Source organism: Merops nubicus, unplaced genomic scaffold (genome assembly GCF_000691845.1).
Source record: "Merops nubicus isolate BGI_N331 unplaced genomic scaffold, ASM69184v1 scaffold12001, whole genome shotgun sequence".
Lineage (NCBI taxonomy): Eukaryota > Metazoa > Chordata > Aves > Coraciiformes > Meropidae > Merops > Merops nubicus.
The window spans coordinates 56,357-80,612 of record NW_008589096.1 but is presented as its reverse complement, the minus strand read 5'-3'; the positions used below and the strand labels follow the sequence as shown (position 1 = coordinate 80,612).

The 24,256-nt window shown below is 35.3% G+C and overlaps 1 protein-coding gene across 1 annotated transcript in view; it reads left to right on the top strand.

The window, feature by feature from the left end:
* Positions 1-635: 635 nt before the first annotated feature.
* NCAM2 (neural cell adhesion molecule 2) overlaps positions 636-24,256 on the top strand; it is a gene marked incomplete at its 5' end in the record, with an annotated part of 71,339 nt that continues 47,718 nt past the window's right edge. Inside the window, 3 exons of the mRNA XM_008949475.1 lie at positions 636-823; positions 2,395-2,491; positions 11,952-12,125. Coding sequence (XP_008947723.1) covers positions 636-823; positions 2,395-2,491; positions 11,952-12,125 — 459 coding nt within the window. The remainder of the gene's footprint in view (positions 824-2,394; positions 2,492-11,951; positions 12,126-24,256) is intronic.

The following is a 24,256-nucleotide window of genomic DNA, read 5'->3' as shown; positions in this document are numbered from 1 at the left end:
AGATTATCCTAAATAGTGTACTGATACACGCAATATTTTTTCTGAAGTACATAGAGTATGTCATAACATTTTAGGTGGTGGTTTTTTTTTTTTTTTTCAAGGTTTATGCACACAACTAAATATCTCTCTTCAGAAAGATTTAATGAACTATGTAATAATTCCAATGAAAAATGAGTGAAACTTTTGCACATCTATGCAAATTTAGAATGTAATAAGACACTATAAAATCAGCAAATAAACAATATATATAGATATGTACATATATCTATATATATAAAACTGTCATAGGTCACCTCACATTGTTATACAAAGGTCTGGCTGAAGATTTTCTCCTCCTCAGGAGCAAATGTTATTTGTGAGGCAGTGTCCTTCAAGGGCGTGGTGTTCCCTGATGCTAAATATAATTAGCAGGTATTCTCTTCCTGCGAATTTCAGCTGAAACAATTTCAGGAGAGGCAATAGCTACCAAAATAAAGGTTCAAGAAACTCAGGTTTAAATATTATTTTCATGTTCCATAATAAATTGATACAGCAATCAATTGAAATGTCTCTGTGAATATGAATACTTGGATAGGGGTACATGGCTCGTTTTACTAAGGCAGTTAATATATTTGTGTATTATTTCCTTTTTCCAGATGCTCCAACATTTGTGTCAAATCAGACCATGTATTACTCTTGGGAAGGCAATCCCATCAATATAAGCTGTGAAGTGCTAGCAAATCCATCTGCCTCAGTTCAGTGGAAAAGAGGAAAATTAGTTTTACCAGTTAAAAATACGACACATCTGAAGACCTACAGTACAGGAAGAAAGCTGATTCTAGAGGTAAGGCTGAAAATGGAAATCAGACTGGTGACATTACTGAATTTCTTATTCTGTTTGTCTCCATTATAAGTACTACAGAGTGCATATAAGGCCAAGACTTAGAATTTAATGGGTAAAGTTAGCTTAAAAAAAATTATGAACTGATTTATCTCCATATTTTATCTGAGCAGTTGGAAAATAAACCTATTTGCATGGCTCATGCTCAGTTTTCCATCTGCAGTGAACAAAAATCTAAGTTGTGTGTCTTGTAGGCAAGTAAATACATATATAAGTGTAAACAGTCAGGTTAATGCTAAAAATTAAAGTAACAACATGATAGGTGCTTAGTATATGCAAAAAGATATGTGTAGCTCCAGTCAAGAACAGATCAGAGGAGTAAAGTGATAATAAACTGCAACTGGCTTTGATAAGATTTATTTTTCTCATAAGACTCCCTTCTGTTATCTAAAAGGTACATGTACGAACAAAACCTGAGAAAGGCAGAAGACAAAGAGTGGACCTTAATTAGCATTTACTTTACTATCTTAGCTTAACAGTGAACAACTCATTAATAGTATATAGCAAATCCTGGTCCTTAATTAATCATTTCACAACAAAATGTGTAACCAGTGTCTCCAGCTGTGGTGTTACTTCTTAGAGGGATGACATACTGTCTTCCTCCACAGGTGTGAAAGAAGTTAGTTTTCTTCATTTCTATCTTGTAGCAGACTTAAGTTTGAACCTAAGTTTCACAGGTGCCACATGGGAAAAGGTTGAAAAGCCATAGAGATTATGGAAGTTGAGAACCTGCTTCAGATCCTAAGCAAGAGGTGTATGGAACACTGAAAAAAAAAACAAAACCAAACCTGAAGTCCAAACAAGTAACCTTGTTTCTTGTAGTAAAGGATATATGTTTATAGAGACACAGTCTTGCACTTTTTTGAAGGTCATTTTTAGTTTTTTGTTTATTTGTTTTAAGTAAACCTTAATAACACAAAATATGGTTTACAGTCTGTGGTTGTCTAAGAGCAATTCCATTCTACCATCACTTGAGGTGCAACCAGGTACCTGGTTTCTAATAAGGTGCTAGCTCCCAGTGGTATCTATTTTCTGTTCTTATTCACCTGAATTTACAGTGCAGCCACATCCCTTACTTAGCCCCCTGAATGTCTGGGGTATTGTGAATCCTGCAAACAATAAAAAGTAAAGTATTATTCTTATATTACCTACAGGAATCAGCAATTTTCAGACCTTTGTTGCTTATTTCAGTCAAAGTATCAGTTTGTGCAAATAGCTTCTGTGAAAAAAATGTGAAGCTCATTAGAATTTTTTTTCTTGTTTAAAAGTGTCATTATAAAGATGAGCAATGTCACCTTTTTCCATTTTCATTATTTGACTTACTCATTTGAATTTGAGAAAGGGGAGTTGAATATGGAAAAGGGTGTATTTAGATCTGGGTTTAGAGAATATACTAGATAAGGAGAAGAAAGAATGCATCTGCATATCAGTTAAGGAGAACATATTTGCATTTCTAATTTTTTTTAAGAACTTTGATGGGAATCTAATATTTACAAACTCTCTTCATTTTTAAGATTGCTCCCACATCTGACAGTGATTTTGGACGGTATAATTGTACAGCCACAAACAGAATAGGAACAAGATATCAGGAGTATACACTTGGTCAAGCTGGTAAGTTAAGAAATTGTTTCTTTTTCTATATTTATTTTCATATTAATGGCAATTAACTTCAGACAGACTCTTCTCTGTTTATTTTATTCCAATGAATATTTACAGTTAATTTTAGTTCTCTAAAAGTTGAGTTGCACTGTGAAGTAAAATAAACCAGTTCCCTCAGAATATGAAACTTCTTTGGATTCTATTTTAAGGCCTTCTGAAATTTGAAAAAGTTAAATTAGTCTAACTTTTTTTCTTTTGCCCTTACTACATCTGGAATTCATATTTGTGTATTTTCATTACTTCAGTGGAGAGACATATGTTTTGCAGGTATATAAAATAGGAAATAATTTGAAAAGTCTTTTTGCCCTTTCTCTCCCTGGTATTTTCTTGATAAACCAAGTATGTCAAGAGGCTGAAATACTTTAGCAAAGAATTTCTATCTTTATTTGCACTTTCAGTTATTTAAAAGCAGAATTTTACTCAGAGTTCTAGACTGAATTAATTTAAAGGAGTTACAGTGCAGCTCACAGTACCGAAGGTACAGCCATACTGAAAGATCCATACCCCTTGTGATGCATTGTTATGGACCATTTTCTACATGTGGCTTTCAGGTCATGCCATACTGCCAGGCTGGGTGATAGGTACTGAAGAAGACAAATACAAATAAGGTTTTGTGTAATTTGTCTTTAAAAAGTAGGACTTCTATATTTCTTATGATCTTGGGTGCTTCGTCTGTAGCTTTGGGGTTTTTTTGGTGGTGTGTATTTATTTGATTGGTTTTGTGGGGTTTTTATTTACATAAGAAAATAAAGTCTTTGGAGGTCTGCTAGGAGAAATTTTGGAGGTACATCGCTGAGATGTGCACATCCAGTCATAAGAATGTCCTCTTACCTGGCCTGGTGTTTTAATTTTTATAGTTCTGCTCAATAGGGTAATTATTTTCTTATGGTGTCTCAGGAGTTATAAAAACTGTTACTAGGATGTTTCTTACAAGTTGTATACAGCACTGAAATTTTTTCCAGTTATCTCTAGAGGATGGATTACTAGAACACAATTTTACTATGAATGCTATACTAATTTTTTTGTCTTTGAACAATGATCAAAAGAGCTGACCTTCCTAAAATAAGAAAATGTGGTTTTTTTTACTGAGAAAACAGTGGATTTCTGTGAGGAACAATTTTACATCATCCAGAAGATCCATCCCCCTTTATTTTGTGACTTTTTTGGGGTATTAGCTGTGTTGCAAGTCTGATCTTCCTTCATTAGATACACACAACAAGGGAGAAATACATTACCTATTCTTTCTGCATGTAACCATCCTTAGTCCCAGCTAAGTCCTAATTTCATACAAAACATTCTTTACTTTCCACCTTACAAAACTCTCTGCAGTATAAGGACTCACACACTCCCATTCATACCTAAAATAATTGTATTTTTTGTGAGAAGAAATTCCAGAAAAGACCAATTTGTAGCATCTTAAGTCATGTTCACAATCATTTTCCTGGTTGATCCCTTTTATTTCAGTGGAATTACTTGAACAGTTGGGTTTCTGTATTAGGGAAAAATGGCTGTAACAGTTTGTGGGTACAACATGGCATTAAATCTGAAAAATTAATACACCCTGTGACGTTCAAAATTGAGGTAGATATAGAAAAGCTCTAAAATTTAAGGAAAAGCAGTTAATTTCTATACCAACTGTTCTGTCTCTAAGAACACTCAAGACTTGTAGGTAGTATTGATTTGAACAGGTAAATTCTACCTATTATTTATATATTATCTTTACTGTAATTTAATTTAGGCAGTAGATTTAGGCTTAGTTAAAATATCAGGACTTGATTTTCTAAATATTCATGAGTGGCATCAGATTTGCGGAGTTACTTTAATTTCATCAAACAGAAGGATGACATGTAACCCTCTGATTTTTGTGAGTTAGAACTGTTTCTTTTCAGTAGCATGTTTTCTCTTTGGGGCAGCACATACAGCCCTTGATTTGACAGCAGGACTAGTTCTGCCTGTCCTGCTGGGCTAGGTGCAACACTTGTCTCTGGAGTATCATCTCTCAGATTTGTTACATGTGAGGCTTCACTGGAAGGGAAAAGCAGTAGCACAATGTGAGAGCTCCTACAATAATTTCTCAATTTCTCTCAAAAATGGAAGACTTGCCACTGAGAAATCTTGCTTAAAGCTGTAAAGATAAATGATAGGTAAGGGAAAGAAAAATCCCACTTGCATCCCTCTTGTGTCTTATCTCTCAGGACAGAAAGAGATGAGAAAATGGTACAGTTTTGCCCATCATAACAGAAGAACTCAGGTTGAGGTTATTTCTGAGTTGTTGATACACAGAATATGTCAGATGTATTCTATATCTGCTGATTTTTCTCTCAGATTTGGAAAACAGTATTGCATCATAATGCACGATGATTATTTTAGCTACGTATTTATTTCCAGCTTTCACAGTTCATGTTAATAGACAATAATTATTAATAATTGAAAAACAACATGATATTTTGATCATGTGTTGCATTTAGGCAAATCCTTATGAGAGCCCCTGAAAATGCAAGTGAGAGCAAATGACTCCATACAAGCTATAATCCTGTTTTAGCTTTTTAATGCAACTATATCAGAGATGTTACTGATGCCAATTTTTCAAACAGCTTACTATTCTCTACTTCTGCAATGGTTTACTTAACATTTTTCAGTCAGTTCTTCAGAAAACTTTATGCACACTTGAAAAAAAAACATATATTTGAGTTATAAACATAAAGAGGTAAATCAAGTTACATGTACTGAGTATGTAATGAATAAAGAATTATGGGAAGATATGTAAAGCATGAGTTATATATGGACAATCAATATGATTATATGAAATGCAGAAAACAGAATAAACTCAAATCTTTTATCCTTAGCATAAGGCATTTGCAGTGTAGTATTTAGTGGGTCTGGAAACACTGGGTTTGGGGGTGTCAGGGCTCGATTATGCCAGGCACTACTTGAAATAGAGTAATGCATAATATTCAGTATTCTGAAAGATTGACATTTCTAGCATTTGCATCTAAATAGACCTTTTGGGGGAAAATAAGAAACGTAGTTCACTGTTACATGTTTTGCACTTAAAGTGGCATCATCTGGAAATGGAAAAACAACCAGGGAGATGGAAGATAAAGCCATTATAAAAATAATGATGGGTGTAAAATGTCAAATACATCTTTCTTCCTGGTTTTAATACCTCTGTTGTTTTACTTTGGTAGATTAGGAGGCTCTAATGATTGATATTTTCCATATTAAAGCCTATAAAATGTTTTCATGCATTTCAATACAGCCTGGTTTTCCTTCTGGCTTTGATTGTAAATACTGGTGCTGGTGCATAGCATACTTTCCTAATGGCTCTATCAGGGAAAAATAAATACTGTTCTAGCTGGGAGACAGCATTAAGCAAAGTATGCTGCTAGTGTAAATTTTACAAATAATGATAATTTTGCTAAATAGTTTTCTTAGAATTCGCTTCCATTTTTCTGCTTTGCTGCTTTTCAGCAGAATCAAATTACCTTTTTTTTTTTTTTTTTTTTTTTTTATTTTACTGCTGGTTAAAAAGTGATCATATTGTCACAATGCCATTACCTTTATTTGTTGCCCTCCCTGAGAAATTAGACTTAGTGATGATAGAAAAAGATCTTTCAAAATATAGATGCAGTTTGCAACCATACCATTTTGTATGACAGGAAAACTATACCTGTTCACTCAGACTATACAAAGCAACTGAATTAGCTTGAATTCCAGACACTTTGGTTTAAACCTTTCAGAACAATTGAAGAACTGCAGCCTATTTAAGGTTTCATACTGGAATGTGCTGGCCATTACTGGTAAATACTGAGAAACTTTGGCAGTTTTTGAAAGCTTAATCAGATGTGCTCACCACCTGACTTGTGGAGATCAATTCTTAAAAATACGATATGGTTGACACCTTCCTTCTTCATTGCTTAGGCATTTAAATTGCTGTGTGTAACATGTAGAATGCAAAAAAAAAGGAATCACAACAAAGGTCTTTTTGGTTTCTAGCCACTGAAAATTGATTGCTTCACATCACAACCACGACATTTATTTTAGAAGTCTACTTATACTTTGTTTTTTCTCTATAACAGGCTTAGGTTTTGGCAAGCCAGATGAGCTTGGCAGATTGTCCCATTGGCTTTCAGAGCCTGAGGTGAGCAGAGACATTCCTAGATTTGTCCAGATCTAGTTTAGTGGTAGTTTATGTGACTTATCAGTATTCAGAGAGATAGTATTAAGCAACAAAACATTTTTCCTTTTTGCTGAGATCTCATAATTTTAAACGTTGTTGTATAGATAGATAGAAAAGTCATATAGCCATCAGTAGTCTAGGACTTTGTTGTTGGAATAGGCAACATCTTAAACTGGTTAATGCTAAGGTTGTGACAGAGAGGTAAACTGGTGTTTTTTAAGTAATTTTTTTCTTTACTTATGTGTGGCGTGTGCATAACACTATACAGCTGCGCTGAATGCAGAGCCCCTAAAAAGTAAACCATGATCCGCATCTAAGGCTCTTATAGCCTTACTCATCCTAGGCTTCTCTTTGCCTTTCTGTCTTCTATTCTGAGAGAGAGCAAAGAGGTTAAAAGTTCAGATAAATAGTCTGGTTCACCTTTTTGCCTCATTTTTTGTCTTTCAGTCTTCAGGATTGTTAGGTTTCTTTTTCTGTGTAACTTTTCCCTTGCTGCTGCCAAAATCCCATTTAGCTCCACAAAAACAGGGACAGTTCTAAAATCTAGTTCTCTGTTGTAAAACTTGCCATTCACATCTCTAGCACCATCAGCTAAAGGATTTTTGCTAAAACAAACAGCAAAATATTTTCCATTAGCATATGTGTGAAACTATCAACACGGCGACAGTGTTTTGCTTTCTGTGCACGTATCTAACTTTCATTTATTATTTATTATATTCACTTGCTAGCTGTGCTCCTGTTTCCTAATCCTTATTTTTCAAGAACTTTCAGTGATGTGGTAAAAGAAACCTGTTGTGTTTTTTCCCAAGCAAAGACATTAAGGCAAGACTGAGCCTAACCTGTAGATTTAATATTGATTTTTTTTTTTTTTTTTTTTTTTTTCCCCAAGGATGTACAAGCATGAACTACTTTATGGAGATTTTTGACTGTAAAGGACTGCTCCCCAGCTCCATATCTTTCCCTGCCATGGTCCTGTTAGTACTTGCGTTCAGCATTTAGACGTAGTTACTTTCAGTCAGTATATGTGCCAGATACACAGAGACAGAAGAAGCTGCAAAACCAGGAACATATTGACAGGAGGTATGAGAAAGAAGCTAACTGAAAGATAAATCTCTGATCCCACTACATACTCTTACACTGCTGCTTCCTTTTCTCAATTTACACCAGGATAGATAAACTCTCAGAAGGAAAATTATTTTCTCCCATAAAGCTGTCCAAAACATAGCTTGAAAAGAAAATCCCCAGTGATAAATGGTGGTCATTTATTGAACAAGTTGGGTGATAATAGTAATAGACTTGTATCTACGTATCACTAGAGATAAATATGTACTCCTAATTCTGTGTGTATTTCTCTATCAGCTGCAATGTTTTTGGAACGAAACCAATACTAATTAATTCAGGCCAATATGTTACAAAATTCATTTATGCTAGCCAACTTTGTGCACCGAGTACAAAATACGTCAATCGCAATTTTACCCTTATTATTTGGGGATCATTTTTTATTATAATTTTTAAGGAATTCCTTAACATCACATGAGAATATAGTCACATACTGAACAGAGGAATAGGCGCTGTAGAAAGAAGATGAAGTTGATTAAATGTCTGACATGTGGCTTTTTTAATGACTTATTTTAAGACTGAGCTTTTGGTGAATTATCCCATGTTTTGGCAGCAGTATAATGACAACAAAGACAGGAGTGGAACTTCTAAGGAAGTATACCAGTATACGTGTGCTACCACTAAGAGATCTTCCATACTTTTTTCTGCTCTATAGTCCTTCAACTTATATCTATAACAGTGTATCAGAGAGTAATCACTGCCCATAGTTCTATTCCTCCAGATGCAGCCTTCAGAGTATACAACTTTGCAAATTATTCTTCACTTCTGCTAAACATTGAGACAAAAGCCTTACAATTCTAACACAAAAATGATGGCAACACTCCATGTAATTTTAGCTGATGGGACACTGTCAACTGCATAAAAGTTACCTATGTGTGTAGGTTGCTTGGTTTGTGTTATGCATATTTAAAATGGTATTGTGGATATATTTCACACTTAAATGATTTTTAAGCACATTGTATTGCACTAGTTATGCAAAATATTTTACTGGGTTTTCACAGGGGCTTCGTTTTATTCTTATGACCAAATGGAATCATATCTTCATTTGTCAGAAGTTATATTTAAATCTGCAGTAGAGAACATAAGGCTCTTCCTGAAGGATGTCTTCTTCCTTATGCCACGTTTGTTATAGTTAATCATACACAGACATAAACACATAAGGAAAAGAGATCTCCTTAACATTTTGAAAGCCAAGAACAGAGTGAATATGTAAATAACACATTTTTGTTTCACACTGGTGACCAAATAATTGTTTTGATCCACAGTGAAGGAACAGTGACTTGCCTGATAAAAGGAGCATATAAAAACTAACATAAAAATACCCTGATTGAAATTAAATATTAATTCAACCTTAAACCAAATTTTAGCTTGCAATTAAAGCCAATGAACCTCCATCTCCAGTACTGCACAGCAGTGTTCATCTTCCCAAGTGGCTGGCATCCACTTTGCTCATACAGTGTCATGTTGCTTTGCTTTGGCCATCCTAGATTTCTTTACTGGCATTCTTTTGTTGCATTGTTCCCACACCTTTCAGAACAGCTTAAGGTACTGTCAACACTGGGGAGAGGAATATTGCTGTCAGGCTGTAACGAGCACCTGGAGGAGAGGGATCACAAGATGGTTCTAATCCTCATCCTCCTCTGTTTTTAGTATCAATGCTTACTTCTGTAACTAATTCTTTTTCTGTGTGATCACACAAAAAAATCTCTATGATTTTTGAGTGTATTTTCTTTTTAATAAAAATATACAAACCCTCAACTTTTTGATCAGTTTAGAAAAAGAATCAAAACCCAGGTCTGTGTTATCCTGGATGCACAGCATACTGGTTACATTTGGCAATGTTCTGTCTGACCATCAATCTTGAATTCCTTTCTGCGGAATAATGCAGCTTCACTAAGAAGGATGGAAATTTCCTGCAGCATCCCATATCCCAATGAAATGTCTGTTTCCTGGAATAAGGATGCAGGAAAGGATTGGAGGGTTTGAGTCCCTCAAGCTGAGATTTACATTCTACTCAAATCTTTAATGTCATAGATTCATATAGTTGTGTCTTTAAGTAAAAGATATTAAAATTGTTCATCCATGTAAATAAATCTATGCTGATTTTAACCCAATGATCACCAAGCATTGGAGGTTTAAGGAGGCCTATATATTTAGAAATGCTAACTGTAAGAATTCACAGAGGTATGATATTAGCATTAAGACACTCAATTCTGATAACTGTTAGAGATTTTTTCTAGAAAATTTTAGGTTTCTGATTACTAAAAGGTTATACAAATCAGCTCCTCTAGAGAAACTTTGGCAAATGTCCTCTCCCTGAGAATTCATAGCTTAATAGGTCCTTAAACCCATTCTTTAATATTTTATAGAAATTTGGACTCATTTTCATTCAAGTACCACTACTGAGTGAAGCTCAGATGGACTGTGATTTTAATCCTTACTATCTAACAACCCTTGAATAAAGACCACATTTTATGTGAAAGGTTCAGTACCCACTAACCAAATCATAGGCGTTGGCTCAAATTCCTCCATGTCTTTGTAAAAGTATCTTCCATTCCATGGAGACAAATGCAATGTCAAACCAGTAAGTAGGTATGCAAATAATTGTCATATTATCAGAAGATAAATTTTTAATGGTGTTTCAGATACCTGGTATTCTGTCCACGGAACTAATTTTCTTTCTAGTATTTTCCATACTTCTTTTTTTTTTTTTAATTTAAATTCTAACACTTTAGAATCAAGGACAACTGGAAAAGTTAGGTTTTTATCTTCTATGTGTTAGTTTGGTCATGCATTTGGAAAGTAACTTGAAGTTTCTATTTTTAAAGTTGTACTGACCCCAGGATTAATTTTTTACTTTTGTTTCATATCTAGCATCTCAACACTTAGAGACGCATAGAATATAATCATAGAATCCTTTAGGTTGGAAAAGACCTTTAAGATCATCAAGTAAAACCATTAAGCCCTTAGGGCTCTAAAGTCCTCTACTAAAACAGATCAGAATCTGTCAGGGTTGGAAGGGACCACAAGGATCACCCAGTTCCATCCCCTCTGCCATGAGCAGGGACACCTCCCACTAGATCAGGCTGCCCAGAGCCTCCTCCAGCCTGGCCTTAAAGACCCCCAGGGATGGGGCCTCAACCATCTCCCTGGGCAACCCATTCCAGGGGCTCCCCACTCTCATGGGGAAGAACTTCTTCCTCACATCCAGCCTGAATCTGCCCACTTCCAGCTTTGCCCCATTCCCTCTAGTTCTGTTGTTACTCGATATCCTAAAAAGTCCCTCCCCAGCTTTCTTGTAGGCCCCCCTAAGATACTGGAAGGCCACAATAAGGTCACCTCGGAGCCTTCTCTTCTCCAGACTGAACAGTCCCAGTTCTCTCAGTCTGTCCTCATAGGAGGGCTGCTCCATCCCTCGGATCATTCTGGTGGCCCTTCTCTGGACACGCTCCATTTTGTAGTTCTTTTCTTCTTTGAAAGATAGGCAGTTGCTTGTGATTTCAGAGAAAATGTTTCTTTCAACCTATTCTGCAGTTTATTTCTTAAACTGAAAGGAGAATAGAAACCGTCCATTAATATTCCTTTTTCATAGCTTGGAATCCAATCTTTTTTAAAAAAGAAAAAAAAAAAAAAAAGGATTAATGTTTTCAGCTGTATTTCAGGGTTTCCTAAAAATGGCTAAATTATTTCTCCAGTTTTTGTCATAATCTCATTTAGTAGAATTCGGATTCTGAATGATCTATTTAGCCATAACTGTTCCTCTTGTTAAATTTGACTTAAAGTTTGTTATTCTCTTTTACATAACTATACAGTAAACAAACTAATCTCATTCCTTTGCCAATGACAAAAGTAGCTATTAAAAAAGATCATATTATAAAAGAAAGGCAGAAGTGGATAATGTTTTTGCATAATTTTACCATGCAATAAAATAAATGTGATTTTCCTACAACTGTTTCAGAAAGTTGTTTATCTAACACAAACATTATTACATCGTATTCAATATTTATTTTTTCTCCCTTCAAGATGGCAAGGAGGCTTTTTGGGGTAGATTATCAGCTCTTTAGGTCTGTCTAGTTGCTGCTGATTATTAAATTGATGTTTGTACTTTTTTAGACGTGCCATCTAATCCTTCTGGAGTACGAGTTTTAGAGTTGTCACAAACCACTGCCAAAGTTTCCTTCAATAAGCCGGATTCACATGGAGGTGTGCCCATTCATCATTACCAAGTGGATGTAAAAGAGTTATCCTCAGAAACCTGGAAAATAGTTCGCTCCCATGGAGTTCAAAGTAAGTATTCAAACAATTAAATAAAAGTATTTTAACTGAAAAGAATGTTAAGGGGAAAGAATGCAAGTGTCTGTTGAATAATTCATTAGTCCTGTATCTCTATCTTCAGTTAATATTGCTGCAGACCTCTTTACGCTGATTAGGCATCTTACTGTGATCTTGTAAAAGTCAGCCGGTACCTTTTAGTTTTAAAAAGGTTGGTGAACAAGTTTACAGTCATTTTGCATTTTTCACTGCCCAGTCAAGTAGATATGAAGAATATTTTTGAAGCTATGAATTTCAAAAAGAGTAGGAATCATGGAGTTAGTTTGAGAATGTGCATTAGATGTGCAGTTGACTTAAAAATTTTAAGTGAGCTATTATGTGATATTTAATTCTGGGCAATAATTGTGGATTTTGAGCTACTTAGTATCCTTTCTACATACCTGTTAGTATTAATGATTTCTGTTTAAAAAGCCTATTTTTAAAGTATTAAAGTATTGTTCAACAAACATTGAATGGTGTCTTTGCACTTCTCTAAAGGCAGAGTATAAACCTCCCCAAACAGACAGGAGTTCTTTAAGCATATGCCAAGGTGGAGTGTTTATACAGAGTAATGTTAAGGAAATACATTCAACAGATCGGTAATCCTTTACATCCATATTTACCTTTCAGTGTTTTTAACAGGTAGTGCAAGTTAAAGCACCCCCAACAGCTTTCTGATTTATACAGCAGGAGGTGAATGGTTTTGCAGCTATCAGCACAGTGTTGGGAGAAAAATGTAGCAAAAGATCTAATGTATGTTGTCTCACTTTCACATCCCGTAACTCAGACACAAAAATTCTGCACTAAGCAGAGTATGTCCCATATTACAGAATTGTGTCTAAAAACATATAAAGAACATGTCATTAAGATATATTCAAAGAAACATGACTTCTTATATTTTTTCTTAACCACACTGTGTGTGTATATGTAATACTGTAAGTCATAGCAGCATTCATTTTAGTCCATTATAGCTTGTATTTTTTTCAGTACTAGAAGATGTTAAGAAGTCAGCGTGTTTCCTCTAGTTGCAGTGCATTCACATTAATGGGTATTAGTGTACCTCTTCCCTTCTTTTCATGTTGTTTCACACTAAGTTTGAGACTCTTTTTCTCATAACTACTTCCTTCATTTAATTGGTAATAAACTTCGGTCCTGGTTCCGTGTAAAAAGGGGTTCAGGGCAGGACCCACACGGAACAGAACTATGTACTCGCCTCTCCCCCCCCCCCGAGGGAGGGGGACAATTTGGAAAAAAAAAAAATGTATATTGTTCAACAAGGAACAGAAAACGAAAAAGGGAGGTAAGGAAAATAATATATACAAAGATTAGGGGAATAATACAAAAAATAAAATATACAAAACCCTCAGGAATGGTTCCAGGGTCCCACACAGTGAAAGGAGAACTTTCCTCTCCGAGCTCCAAGGCAGGAGTGAAATGAGAAACCACTCCCTGCCTCTTATCAGAGTGTGTGTGGGAAGGGGAGGGAATACAATGGTTTCACCCCCCCCCGGGGTCCTCCCAGTTGCGAGAAGGTCACGACCCCATTCCAAGCCTCAAACCACAACAACTTCTCTAATGAGAACTACAGTATGCCAGGTACTAAAACCTGAAGTGACCAGTCTGTGTAGTAGGGTGCAATGTACTCAAATGAGAACAAACTCAGTGACTACAGAGTGCAATCACACAGGTGCTTAATTTAAATGTAAAGCCAGAACAAAAAAAGAAAGTCCTCAGTATTAGCTTTGTTTTTAGCAAGGTGTATTTACCTTGCTCCCTAGAACACTGTATTTCCTATTACTTCTATTCACGTCAAGTTTAAGAAAATGTTGATTACATTAGGAAATATGTATAACTTTACAGACCCTTGATGTTGTTAGAGTTGACTGGACCTGCCTTCTTCAACAGTGCACGCTTTGATTTTGAAACATTATTTTAGTGTTATGTGTTTTTAAGTGGGTACAGATAATTTCAGACATTTCTGTCGAACATGAATTGATTTTTTTTAGAATCACTTTAGTGCAATACCTGTTTGAATTGTATGGTAATTTAATCTAAAAACAGAGTAGAGTGGCAGATACAAATACCTGCAGTCCTTATGAAGACAATACCACTATAAATTAGATGGTAAGTATTTAGGATCTCTGCTGCCATCCCTACAAAAATTGAATATACAGCTTCTTTGAGTAAATCTCTATATTAGTTCCTGCATGCTTTCATGTTATTTCAACACATCTTCCTTTTGTGCAATTTGCTTTCCCTTTTTTTTAATTTTTTTTTCCTCCTTTCTCACTTGGAAGTTTTCAGGAATTTTACATTCTTTCAAGCATGTATTTCCCTCTTCATTCCATTGTCCCTCAACTGTAACACTGAGAGGTTTTTTTGAAAGAACATTATAAGTCACACGCTGGTTTTGGACAGCTTAAAGATACCTCTTAATAGCATGAAATTACCAGACTACTCTGAGTGATGACAAAACCTGTTAAATATGAAAAAAACCTGTAAAGTCATCTTAGTCTGCAAACAGATATACTTAAATAGACAAATACTGGTGAGGTAAACTTTACTGAGATTATAGTGGGAAATACTAAAAATTTATGCTTGATCCATAATTGATTCACACTGTTTTCTGAAATTTCTGTACACTCCTGCATAGGAAGACTGCGATTGTATAGCCTGTATTTCTCTGAATTTATTAATAAACTACCTTAGAAATAAAAAACACTACTTCAGAATTTCAAATATTTGTTTAGCAGGAGGCAAGCTGTTTTTGTAAATTTTGGTTTTCCACTATGTAATTTGATAGGCAGATTAAGAGGAACCTGGTTGCATTTATCATAAGTTCCTGCAGATACATGTACAAGATAAAAACTTGTTCTATTTGTCAGGTACTATAGAGCCAAACTAGAGGAAGGTGTGTTACAAAAACAGACTGAACAGCCCAGAGCAGAAAAGCATCTTCACAGAGAGAGATGTCAAAAAAACAATATTGTTGTCCCTTTTTTTAAAAAATGAAGATAATGTGAAATGTAACTGGAATCTTTCTGAAAAAAAATTCAGCCTTTACTTGCTTCCTGAGCATTCAGAGGGTTTCACCAAGTTTTCTAAAACATCTGTTTAAAATTTTCTCCATTCATATTTTAGCATACTTACAGTGTCATGGTAGGATAACATTCAGATACTCTCTTCCAAATCCCTGTTTTCAGTTTCTGAAAGAATTCTTAAAGAAGGTTTTCTTAGTGTGAAGGCTTTTCTTTTTTTTTTTCTGTATAGCTTTTGATGAATTTGGAATACATGTAAGTCTTTTGAATGACATTAAAAACAAAACAAAACAAAACAAACAAACAAACAAAAAAACCCACGTTTTTGAGAGTTTCTTAATGTGTTTGGGTAACTAAGGACCTGTTTCCTACCACACCTCATCCTCTTAACTGAATGTGGAGGATGCTTAGATTGTACACAGTCAGTATTCAATATTAGGATTTGTAGTTGGGTTATCATAATTTCCATACTTGATCTGTATTCCTTAATGGAAACAAAATCACTTTGTTCATCTGGTCACGTTTTAGTGACAAGTTTTTTGGCTAAGATTCAGATGAAAACGCTGTTTACACAGGGACAGTTAACTGCTTGCACGTATCAACTAATGATGCATATGTAATACATGAGTCAAGAACTTTTCCCAGCAGCCAGTGATAATTTATGCTGAAATTTTACAGGATGTCGTTTTATTAGACCGATTTAACTCAGGAGTGATAAAACAGCACTGCAGCCTTTTCTTTCCACAGTGTAGGTAATGTGTAAATTCTAAGACCTTATTTTAAGGGACAGAGAGAGACAGACATGCAGGGAAAAGTTGTCCCTGGAAGATTCTTAGCCTTCCAATACAGAGACCGTTAAGGCTAAACTGGATCTTCTGGTCCCTCTGTACTATGACCAGTAGGAATAGCACACTTGTCTTCATACAGGCACAGAGAAGAGCCATAAACTCATAAAATGTATGAAACCTGTATTTTTAAATGAAACAGTCATCATGGAAATGTAACTACAGAAGTAAATTTATGAAAAAATGTTAATAAATGTTTAATAAATGTTTAAAAAAAGTTGTTGAAAGGAATTACCACTAATGCTAGGAAGTCATTAGTTTTTCTTGTGATGTTGACCCAATAACTACGCATAAAGCCATCTACAGGTAGGATTATCATTGTCGAGTTTCATTTATATGAAAAATACAATAGATGTTTACCAAAATTGTTAAGCATTCTTATGTAATCGGTCATCCAGTAAATGCAAATAAGTTTAATTGGAAAAATTAAGCAGTATGAAATGAATTCTGTGTAAATCTATTCAAACAGCCTTCAATGCTCTTCAACTAGAATGAATGCTGCTGGTTTCTTCAAAGAATCCCTCAAAAGGTGGCTTTTGTCTCAAACTGCACTAGTTTAAGCTGTTTTCAGATCAAATTAAGGAGAAAATCCCAGAGTCTTGGAGTTGTAGCCAAGAATATGTGTTCCCTGTTCCCTTCCCTTTGTCTTTTATAATGAAGAAAATTTCATTTGAAAGTCTGTGCTGATTGCAGCTATTGAAGGGGAGCACAGAAAGTGAAGCAATCATTCTCATACACCAACTTTAGACCATTTAGGGATTTAAAAGTCATAGCCAATACTGTCACAGTTCATGAAGAGAACAGTGAGCAAGTGGTAGCTAGATTTTTCTGCACTTGGTAGGTGCTCTTCTGAGTATGAAAACTGTTTTGTTGTGGGCTACCTTCAAGTCTCTGTATACCTTTACTTTGGTCGCAGTGCAGTGAGGCTTCAAGGGGAGGTCACTAGGCAGGGGCAGTCAGGACTAGCAGTGCCCTCAGGGCACAGGCATTTATGACCCTGTCAGTACTGCAGTGAAGCCAGAAGTGCAGGTAATATTGTCAAGGTTTGTTCTCTAAGGATAGTTTTCATCCTTTCAGCCAGACAGCTAGTAAATCCCAGTGTGATACTGACCAACCACCATCAAGAAGGGGATAGCAACTGGTGAAGAGCATTTGCCATGTTTTCCTCTGTAGACATAAAGAAACCAGTGAGAAGGTCTGAGGTACCTGTGTTGGGAAAAGTTGTCTTAATCTTCTGTGAAATTTTATTTTTAAGAAAAGACATTTACTGATCAGTTTCTGAGTAATCAAAGCAAGCAAAAACTCGATGAAAAAGCTTGCATTATTTTTGCCTTTGAGGCAGTAGTGAGTTCTCCAAGGAATAAACAGAATGAACGCAGGAACTGTGAGATTCAGCGTATGTCCTTTCAGACCCTCAAATAGTTCTAACAAAGAAGCCATCAAGGCCTTGCTTTGTCTTTGTAAACATTATAAATCCTAAGTAATTCTTGTTCACAGGCAGCAAATTATGCATTTGTAATTAAAGGGGTTTAGCTTATATGTAAACTTAAACCACTGTGGAGGTATACTTGAAACTTAAAAAAATATGATCTCTAAAAACTTTTGGGAACTCCATATAAATATGACCACTAAAATTCTAGCAGTGTTTCCATCCTTCTTCACACTTGCAAATAGATGGAGAAACATCAATGGATCTTCCTTTTCAAAGCATTAAATAAGTGTATAAGGATGAAGTACCAAGTAAAACCAGTTTCTGCATTTCTAGTGCCACTAAATTTGCTAGTGATAGTGATAATTTTCAAAGTCTTGTAGTAGCATAAGAGAGCTGTATACAATGTAGTTAAATATTCCTTCAAATGTGTTTTTACAACTTTCCATTATAATGCAAAATGAAAGGATGAAAACCATACCTAAGAAGCGTTGAAAACTTTATGCTTTGTACAAGAAAAGGAAATCCAATCGCGGGTGGACTACAGGTGGTATTGTTACATATCTTAAACAAAACATATAAAAATAATCAAAGGCATTTTTCTAAAGAAAAAATTACTAAGAAAGTTTGTACAGAAACTTAATCTTATGAAAACTGAAGACCAATAAATTTGAGATTTTTGGTTTTAGCTATTAAGGACTTCTCAATCTTCACACACTACTGCTAATATTTGCTTTCAGTGTGATTTTTTGTTTTCTTTCTCGTTATTGACAAGGTGGAGATCGAATCTGAAATAAGTAATTCTTTGTAATTTCATATTCAGACCTCAGCAGATTCAGTTCTTTTTTTTCCCCCCTATAAATTCATTAATTTTCATATACTACCTGAAGTCATAGAATAATTTAGAAAGAAAGGGACCTTGTGACCGTCAGCTCCATACTCCCCAGGTTGCAGCAGGGCCAGCTTGAAAGTTGTTTTTTTTTTTTTTTAGCCTTTGTCCTGAGCTTTGAACTTCTCTATGAATGGATATCCTGTATTGAGCAGTTTGTTTGTGAAAAGAGGGATTTTTTAAACAAGGCCCTGTCCATACTATTTTTTCAATGCATTTAACTTTTTTTTTTTTTAGCTACATTATCATAGAGAAAGGATTTTCTGTTACCTGAGATGTTTTTAGATTGCTGTGCTGTGTGTTAAGCCTGGTACTGATACTTTTTATGATGTGTGTCCTTGAAGTCAGAGAAAATTATGTACATGTGAATTTTGATAAGGTAATTAAAATGACATTGTGTTATACTTTTTGCTTTTGAATTACCTATACGAGTGAGAAAGCATGCAGATATGTCGGCAAATCTTATTATAATCCTTCTAGTCCAAAAATATTCAGTAAATTTAAAGTAAGTTCATTCCATTTTCTCTTTTTATAATCTATGTTACTTTCCCAGGAATGTATTTTTTTCTTTGTGCTGTGCAGTTCAGGTTTTTGGATAAAAGTACTGGATTTCATTTGTTTTATGTTTAAGCAAGACTTTGATAGACACATCACACAAACAGATACTCTTTCAGAAGTTTATAGTATATGGTTTTCTACTGAGATTTCAGAAACACTATTATGCAAAAAGACATTCTTTCTGGTGGTAAAGTACAGCAATTACTGTATCTTGTTATTGTCATGGGGAGGAAATATAATACAGAGATCAGTTAGAATTCTCCTGTACTACATCTTAGGTTGTAGGTTTTGTACTTCCTAATTCATTTGAATCAGAAACATGGAAGCGTGTACTGCATTGATTACTAAACCACTTATCCTAGTGTAACAATACTTCACCATTAAACTGGGAAGACTTTCAAATGGATTCACATGTGGTTCAAATACGCATCCCATGTAGTTCAATAATTTTCTTAATGATTTTAATGATTAAGTAGAGTATATCTGTAGAATTTGCACATCAAACAGAAATAAACTGGAAATACTTTGGTAGGCTAAGTCAGCATTCAAAATTATTTTGATAGTTGAAAATCTTCAAGGCACAGTTCATTAATGCCTAGTGTAAGCTGCTAAAGGAGAAGGAAAAATGTGTTCATTAGTCTGTTCCAGTGGGAAAATACATTTTTACTGAGTCTTTGAGACATTTAATTCCTTGGCACATCTGTCAGATTTGGCTCCCTATGACAGAATTTTGATCACATTCAGTTCTAAAATGACACTTGCTATTCCTGAGGAGTTTCTGCATTTCTGGAATGTCATGTACATACTCTAGAAATTTACAAGTACCTGAAGTCTGAAAGATTTTTATATAAGTTAAACGATGCTATGAGTAATTTAGAAAACATTTTTGGGTTGTGAATTCATGTTTAGAATCTAGTTCTCCATTTAGCAGATGCTTGGACAGGCAATATGAGACCAGTGAAAATATGGGTAAAAAAAAAAAGCCCAAAAAATCTGTTGTCACTTTATACCAAACTTGTACCACAGCAACTCATGCACAAAATGGAGAATCTTAAAATGTCACACTGATTGTTACATTGGTAACTTGACTTAAATTAGTGGTTTGAATTAAGAAATTGTCTGTTGTCAATAGACAGTAATTGATACTATTATAAAAAAAGGTCATAGATATTCTTGACATCAGTTAATATATTTACCATACTATTGCTAAACCTAAACTCATGAGATTTGTTTTTCAGAAGAAACTGGATATTTAGCTTTATTAAAAATTAGCTTTCTCAATTTAAACCAGCTTTAACGGCAAGAATGAACAAGTTGCATATATATATATATATGTTATTAAGTGATAGTGATGTAAGATGCAACACAAATAACATGATTAAAAAGTCCTTAATTTTAATAAATCTAAATTCTTGGGGTAAAATTATATTATACAATTTGCAACTTCATACAGTTAAAAAAAAAAAAAAAAGAAAGTGAAAGAATGTATGCCATTCACAACTAATATAATTGCTATGAAATCGTAGGAAAAAGACCTCTTTTTATATGTGTGTACCTGCATGTAAGAAAGTTACTGAGACCTCTAATTCTGTCTCTGTACATTTCCTGGCCTTCATGCAGCTTCATGTCTGCAGTAAAGCTCTCATGTGAGTGGAAATGTTGGACTGTAAATAAATGTTTCAAACTACAATAGAAGGTTGGATTAGAGAGATTGAAAAGTGAGAAGTGTAAAGGGAAAGCTAAGTTTAAATATTTCAGTTTCTATGCAGACCTAAAATATCAGGAGAATGCAATGTACTTTTCACATTCAAAGGTGAATAAAATGTCATGAGAAGTGAAGAAAACCCAGGCAATTTACTTCACAGCATGAGTTCATAACTAAAAGCAACTGAATGTTATACAGATATAACCACTGTCAATATCCGAGGTTACTCTTTGATAGCTTGTAATTCTGTGTTTGCAATTGCATTTAGTCAAACAGTCAAAGCTCACTGCAAAATGTGATTTATGTTCAAGTGTTGTTTTTTTATTAAAGACACAGGCTTGAAAATCTGTAAGAACAAATGCAAGGTACTTTGATTGCAAGAAATATGTAGGAATATGTAGCGGTAAAATGGAGTATCAGTTATTACAAATATGTAGTTCCTAGTGTTCCTCTGTTGTGATAACTTCTGGCTACTCCCTATTTAGACCCTCTTATGATGCTTTTTTTTTTATGCTTTTTATGATGGCACACTCTCAAGTAAATTTGCAGCAAACATGCTGATCTGAGGTACAGGTCTTGCTGATCTGGCTTGTAAAATAGGTCTTGTTAAGTAAAGAGCGATGCAATGCAATAGTGGATCTGAATAACTGATAAACTAGGCACATGGTGCAGCTGAAAATTTTGCCTTTCAAATCTGTATTGTATTCATCTGCACTTATTTTACATTGTAGATCTACTTACATAAAGGTAAAGTACATTTATGGAATATTTATGTGTATGAACTTCTGCTTCATTTTATAATACAAACCAGAAGTGTTCCTAGGGGACAGAGTAGCCTTTATTTATTTTTAAGGTCATTGAATCACAGAGTAGTTATAAATGGAGTTTTCTGTCTGCCACATACAACAATGAGCAACAATGAGATAGTATAGCACTATCTGTGTTAAATTTCATGATATCAGTGAAGAATCTCCTTTTTATCACTCTTCTTCTCCCTACTGTTTTCTTACTAGTTTGGCAAGAAATAAAGTATGGTATGCAGCAGTGGGATGGGGATGTGGAAGAAAAAGTTATGAATGAAAATTCGTTTTGCACATAAAAAGCAATAGAATAAGTGTGGAAGTTGTCATTCATGTCAGCCTTGAGGTCTTTGCTTTTTCACAGTAGTGAATGTCCTAAAAGAGACATTTAGTCCCTTTCCTTGTTACTGTGAGGATGGCCTCTTTGATGATAGCAGTCACCAGGAGCTGGTTTATTCTCAACCTCAGTTGGTGGTGGTTAGGTTTTTACCAATTCAAAATGTGTTTACAAATTCATTGTGTTACAGGAATTAAAAACAGAAGTCCTGTGTTATAACCTGCTTCCAAGGTAGCTCCGAGAGAGCAGCAACATACCTTGGACAATTAGTATGCATGAGAGCTTCCAGTTTAAAATATCTTGTCAGTGATAATATACCACACAAGAGAAGTGCATAGGAAACAGGATCTCCATTGTAGGAACAGCAGAAAAATGGGCAGGAGGAGTTGAAATGCAATTAATTCTTTCTGCTATTTAAGGGAACATAAGAGGATATATATGACATAGACTGGTGTAGGATATAGCTTGATTTATACAATTGAAGAATGAGAGAAAGTGGTGTAACTGTAGTAAGCATAGAAGAAAAAAGGTATGCATTCATAGCTTGACTCCCCACCTCCTTTCACAACCCAGGATGGATTCCAGACCTTGATACCGGACAGGGAATACATCGTGGCACTAGCTAAAATCTAACAATCAGCACGTTCTTTGTAGTCTCCTAATAAACAGAATCCCTGTTGCCTTTAGACCCTGTTCTGTTTTCTGGGTCATATCCCAATGGGCATTCTTTTTAGTCTTGATGGGTGTTCAAAAAGGGGAAAGAAAGTAGATAAATGAAACTGCCTAAATGATCTTAATAAAGGCCTTAATTGCCCTTCTGCAACGAAATTCACAGTTACTCCTTTACTATGTATTGTAGTATTGTATATTCACTTTTTTTAAAAAAAAAAAAAAAAAAAGTATTTACTTAGAAGACTTAATTCTATTGTATTCATGTGTTTGTATTGCCAATAGAAGTTCAGGTGTATTTAGTGGCCTAGAAATTTCTGTGATGGGAAGATTCTAAAACTAATGTCTACAGAAAATAAATTTGATTTATGGAAAGGATTAACATAATCAGATTTTACATTTAGCAGTGTAATTTGTCCTGTTAAAAGTGCAGCAATTATAATTGCAGAAATATTGAACAATGAACCTTCATGCTGCTATACTGAGAACAGTAGTCATATGTTAGAAAGCATTTTGAACAATACCTTTTTGCATGATTGGGGGAATATCTGGTAGCAGTTCAAAACTCCCTTGCTTTTACTGTATTGTTCTAAAGTTTTATAAAAGATGTTAAGTATAGGCCTTTTCAGGTGATTAGCTGTTTCTTCAAGCAATAGACTTTAAAATCCTTGCATTAAGAAGTGCAGAATAGTTTTATAGCAGAGGAGAAAATGACATTCTAAGAACCTCTTTAATTTGTAGAATCATAGAAAGGAATATCTGGAATTTTCTGGTCCAATCTTGTACTTGAAGCAGGACTGGTGCCAATCCTAGATCATGTCAGTCATGGCTTTGTCTAACTCAGTCTCGGCCCCCAAGGTTGGAGATTCCTTACCATCTTGTCTTGGTGTAACTTGTTCCAGTGCCTCATTTCTCTCACATTGTACAAGTGTTTCTAATATCTGGTCTGAACAGGCCAAGCTTGTGGCTGTTGCCCTTGTTATACTATTTACCACTGTTGAGAAGAGAATTACACTGTTGTTTCTATCTTCACTGTGCTGTTAGGTGACTGTTAATCACCCCTTGGCAATCTCTTCATCAGACTAAATAAGTGTTGACATCAATGCATTGTTCATGTGCCCTAGGTTCCTCTTGGTAGCTCTCTGCTCAACCCTATCTGGATTGGTTTTGTTCCTGGACACTATCCCAGGCTTGGCCCTAGTAGCACTAACTAGCGTGGGACAAAAACGTCCCCTTAATCTGCTGGCTCCACATACAGGCCAAGTGGGCAGTCTGCCATGCTGGTGGCAGTGAGCTATGCCACCTTGGCTGGATGTATTGGTCTGCTGCATGCCTCTGTTCCTAGCCGAGCCTTTCAGCCTCACCAGAAAGACCCTTTAGGGGGTCTTTAGTGACCTCCATCGCAGATGAAGGAGAGGCTGTGCATGTTGTTCACCTGGACTTTAGTAAAGCTTTTGACACTGTTTTCCCCAGCATTCTCCTGGAGAAACTGGCTGCTTATGGCTAGGAGTTTTTGCTGGGTGAAAAAATGGCTGGGTAGCTGGGCCCAAAGTTTGATGGTCAGAGGAGTTAAAGCCAGTTGGTGCCTGATCATAAGTGGTGTACTGAGGTATTTTCTCTTGAATATCTTTATCATAACGATATAGGTGAAGGGATTGAGGGCACCCTCAGTAAGTTTGCAGGTGACACCAAGTTAGGCAGATGTGTTGATCTGCTTCATGGTAGGGAGGTTTTATAGAGGGATCTGGACAGGATGGATCGATAGGCCAAGGCCAATGGTATGAAGCTCAACAGGTCCTGCACTTGGTTTGCAACAATCCCATCAGTGCTACAGGCT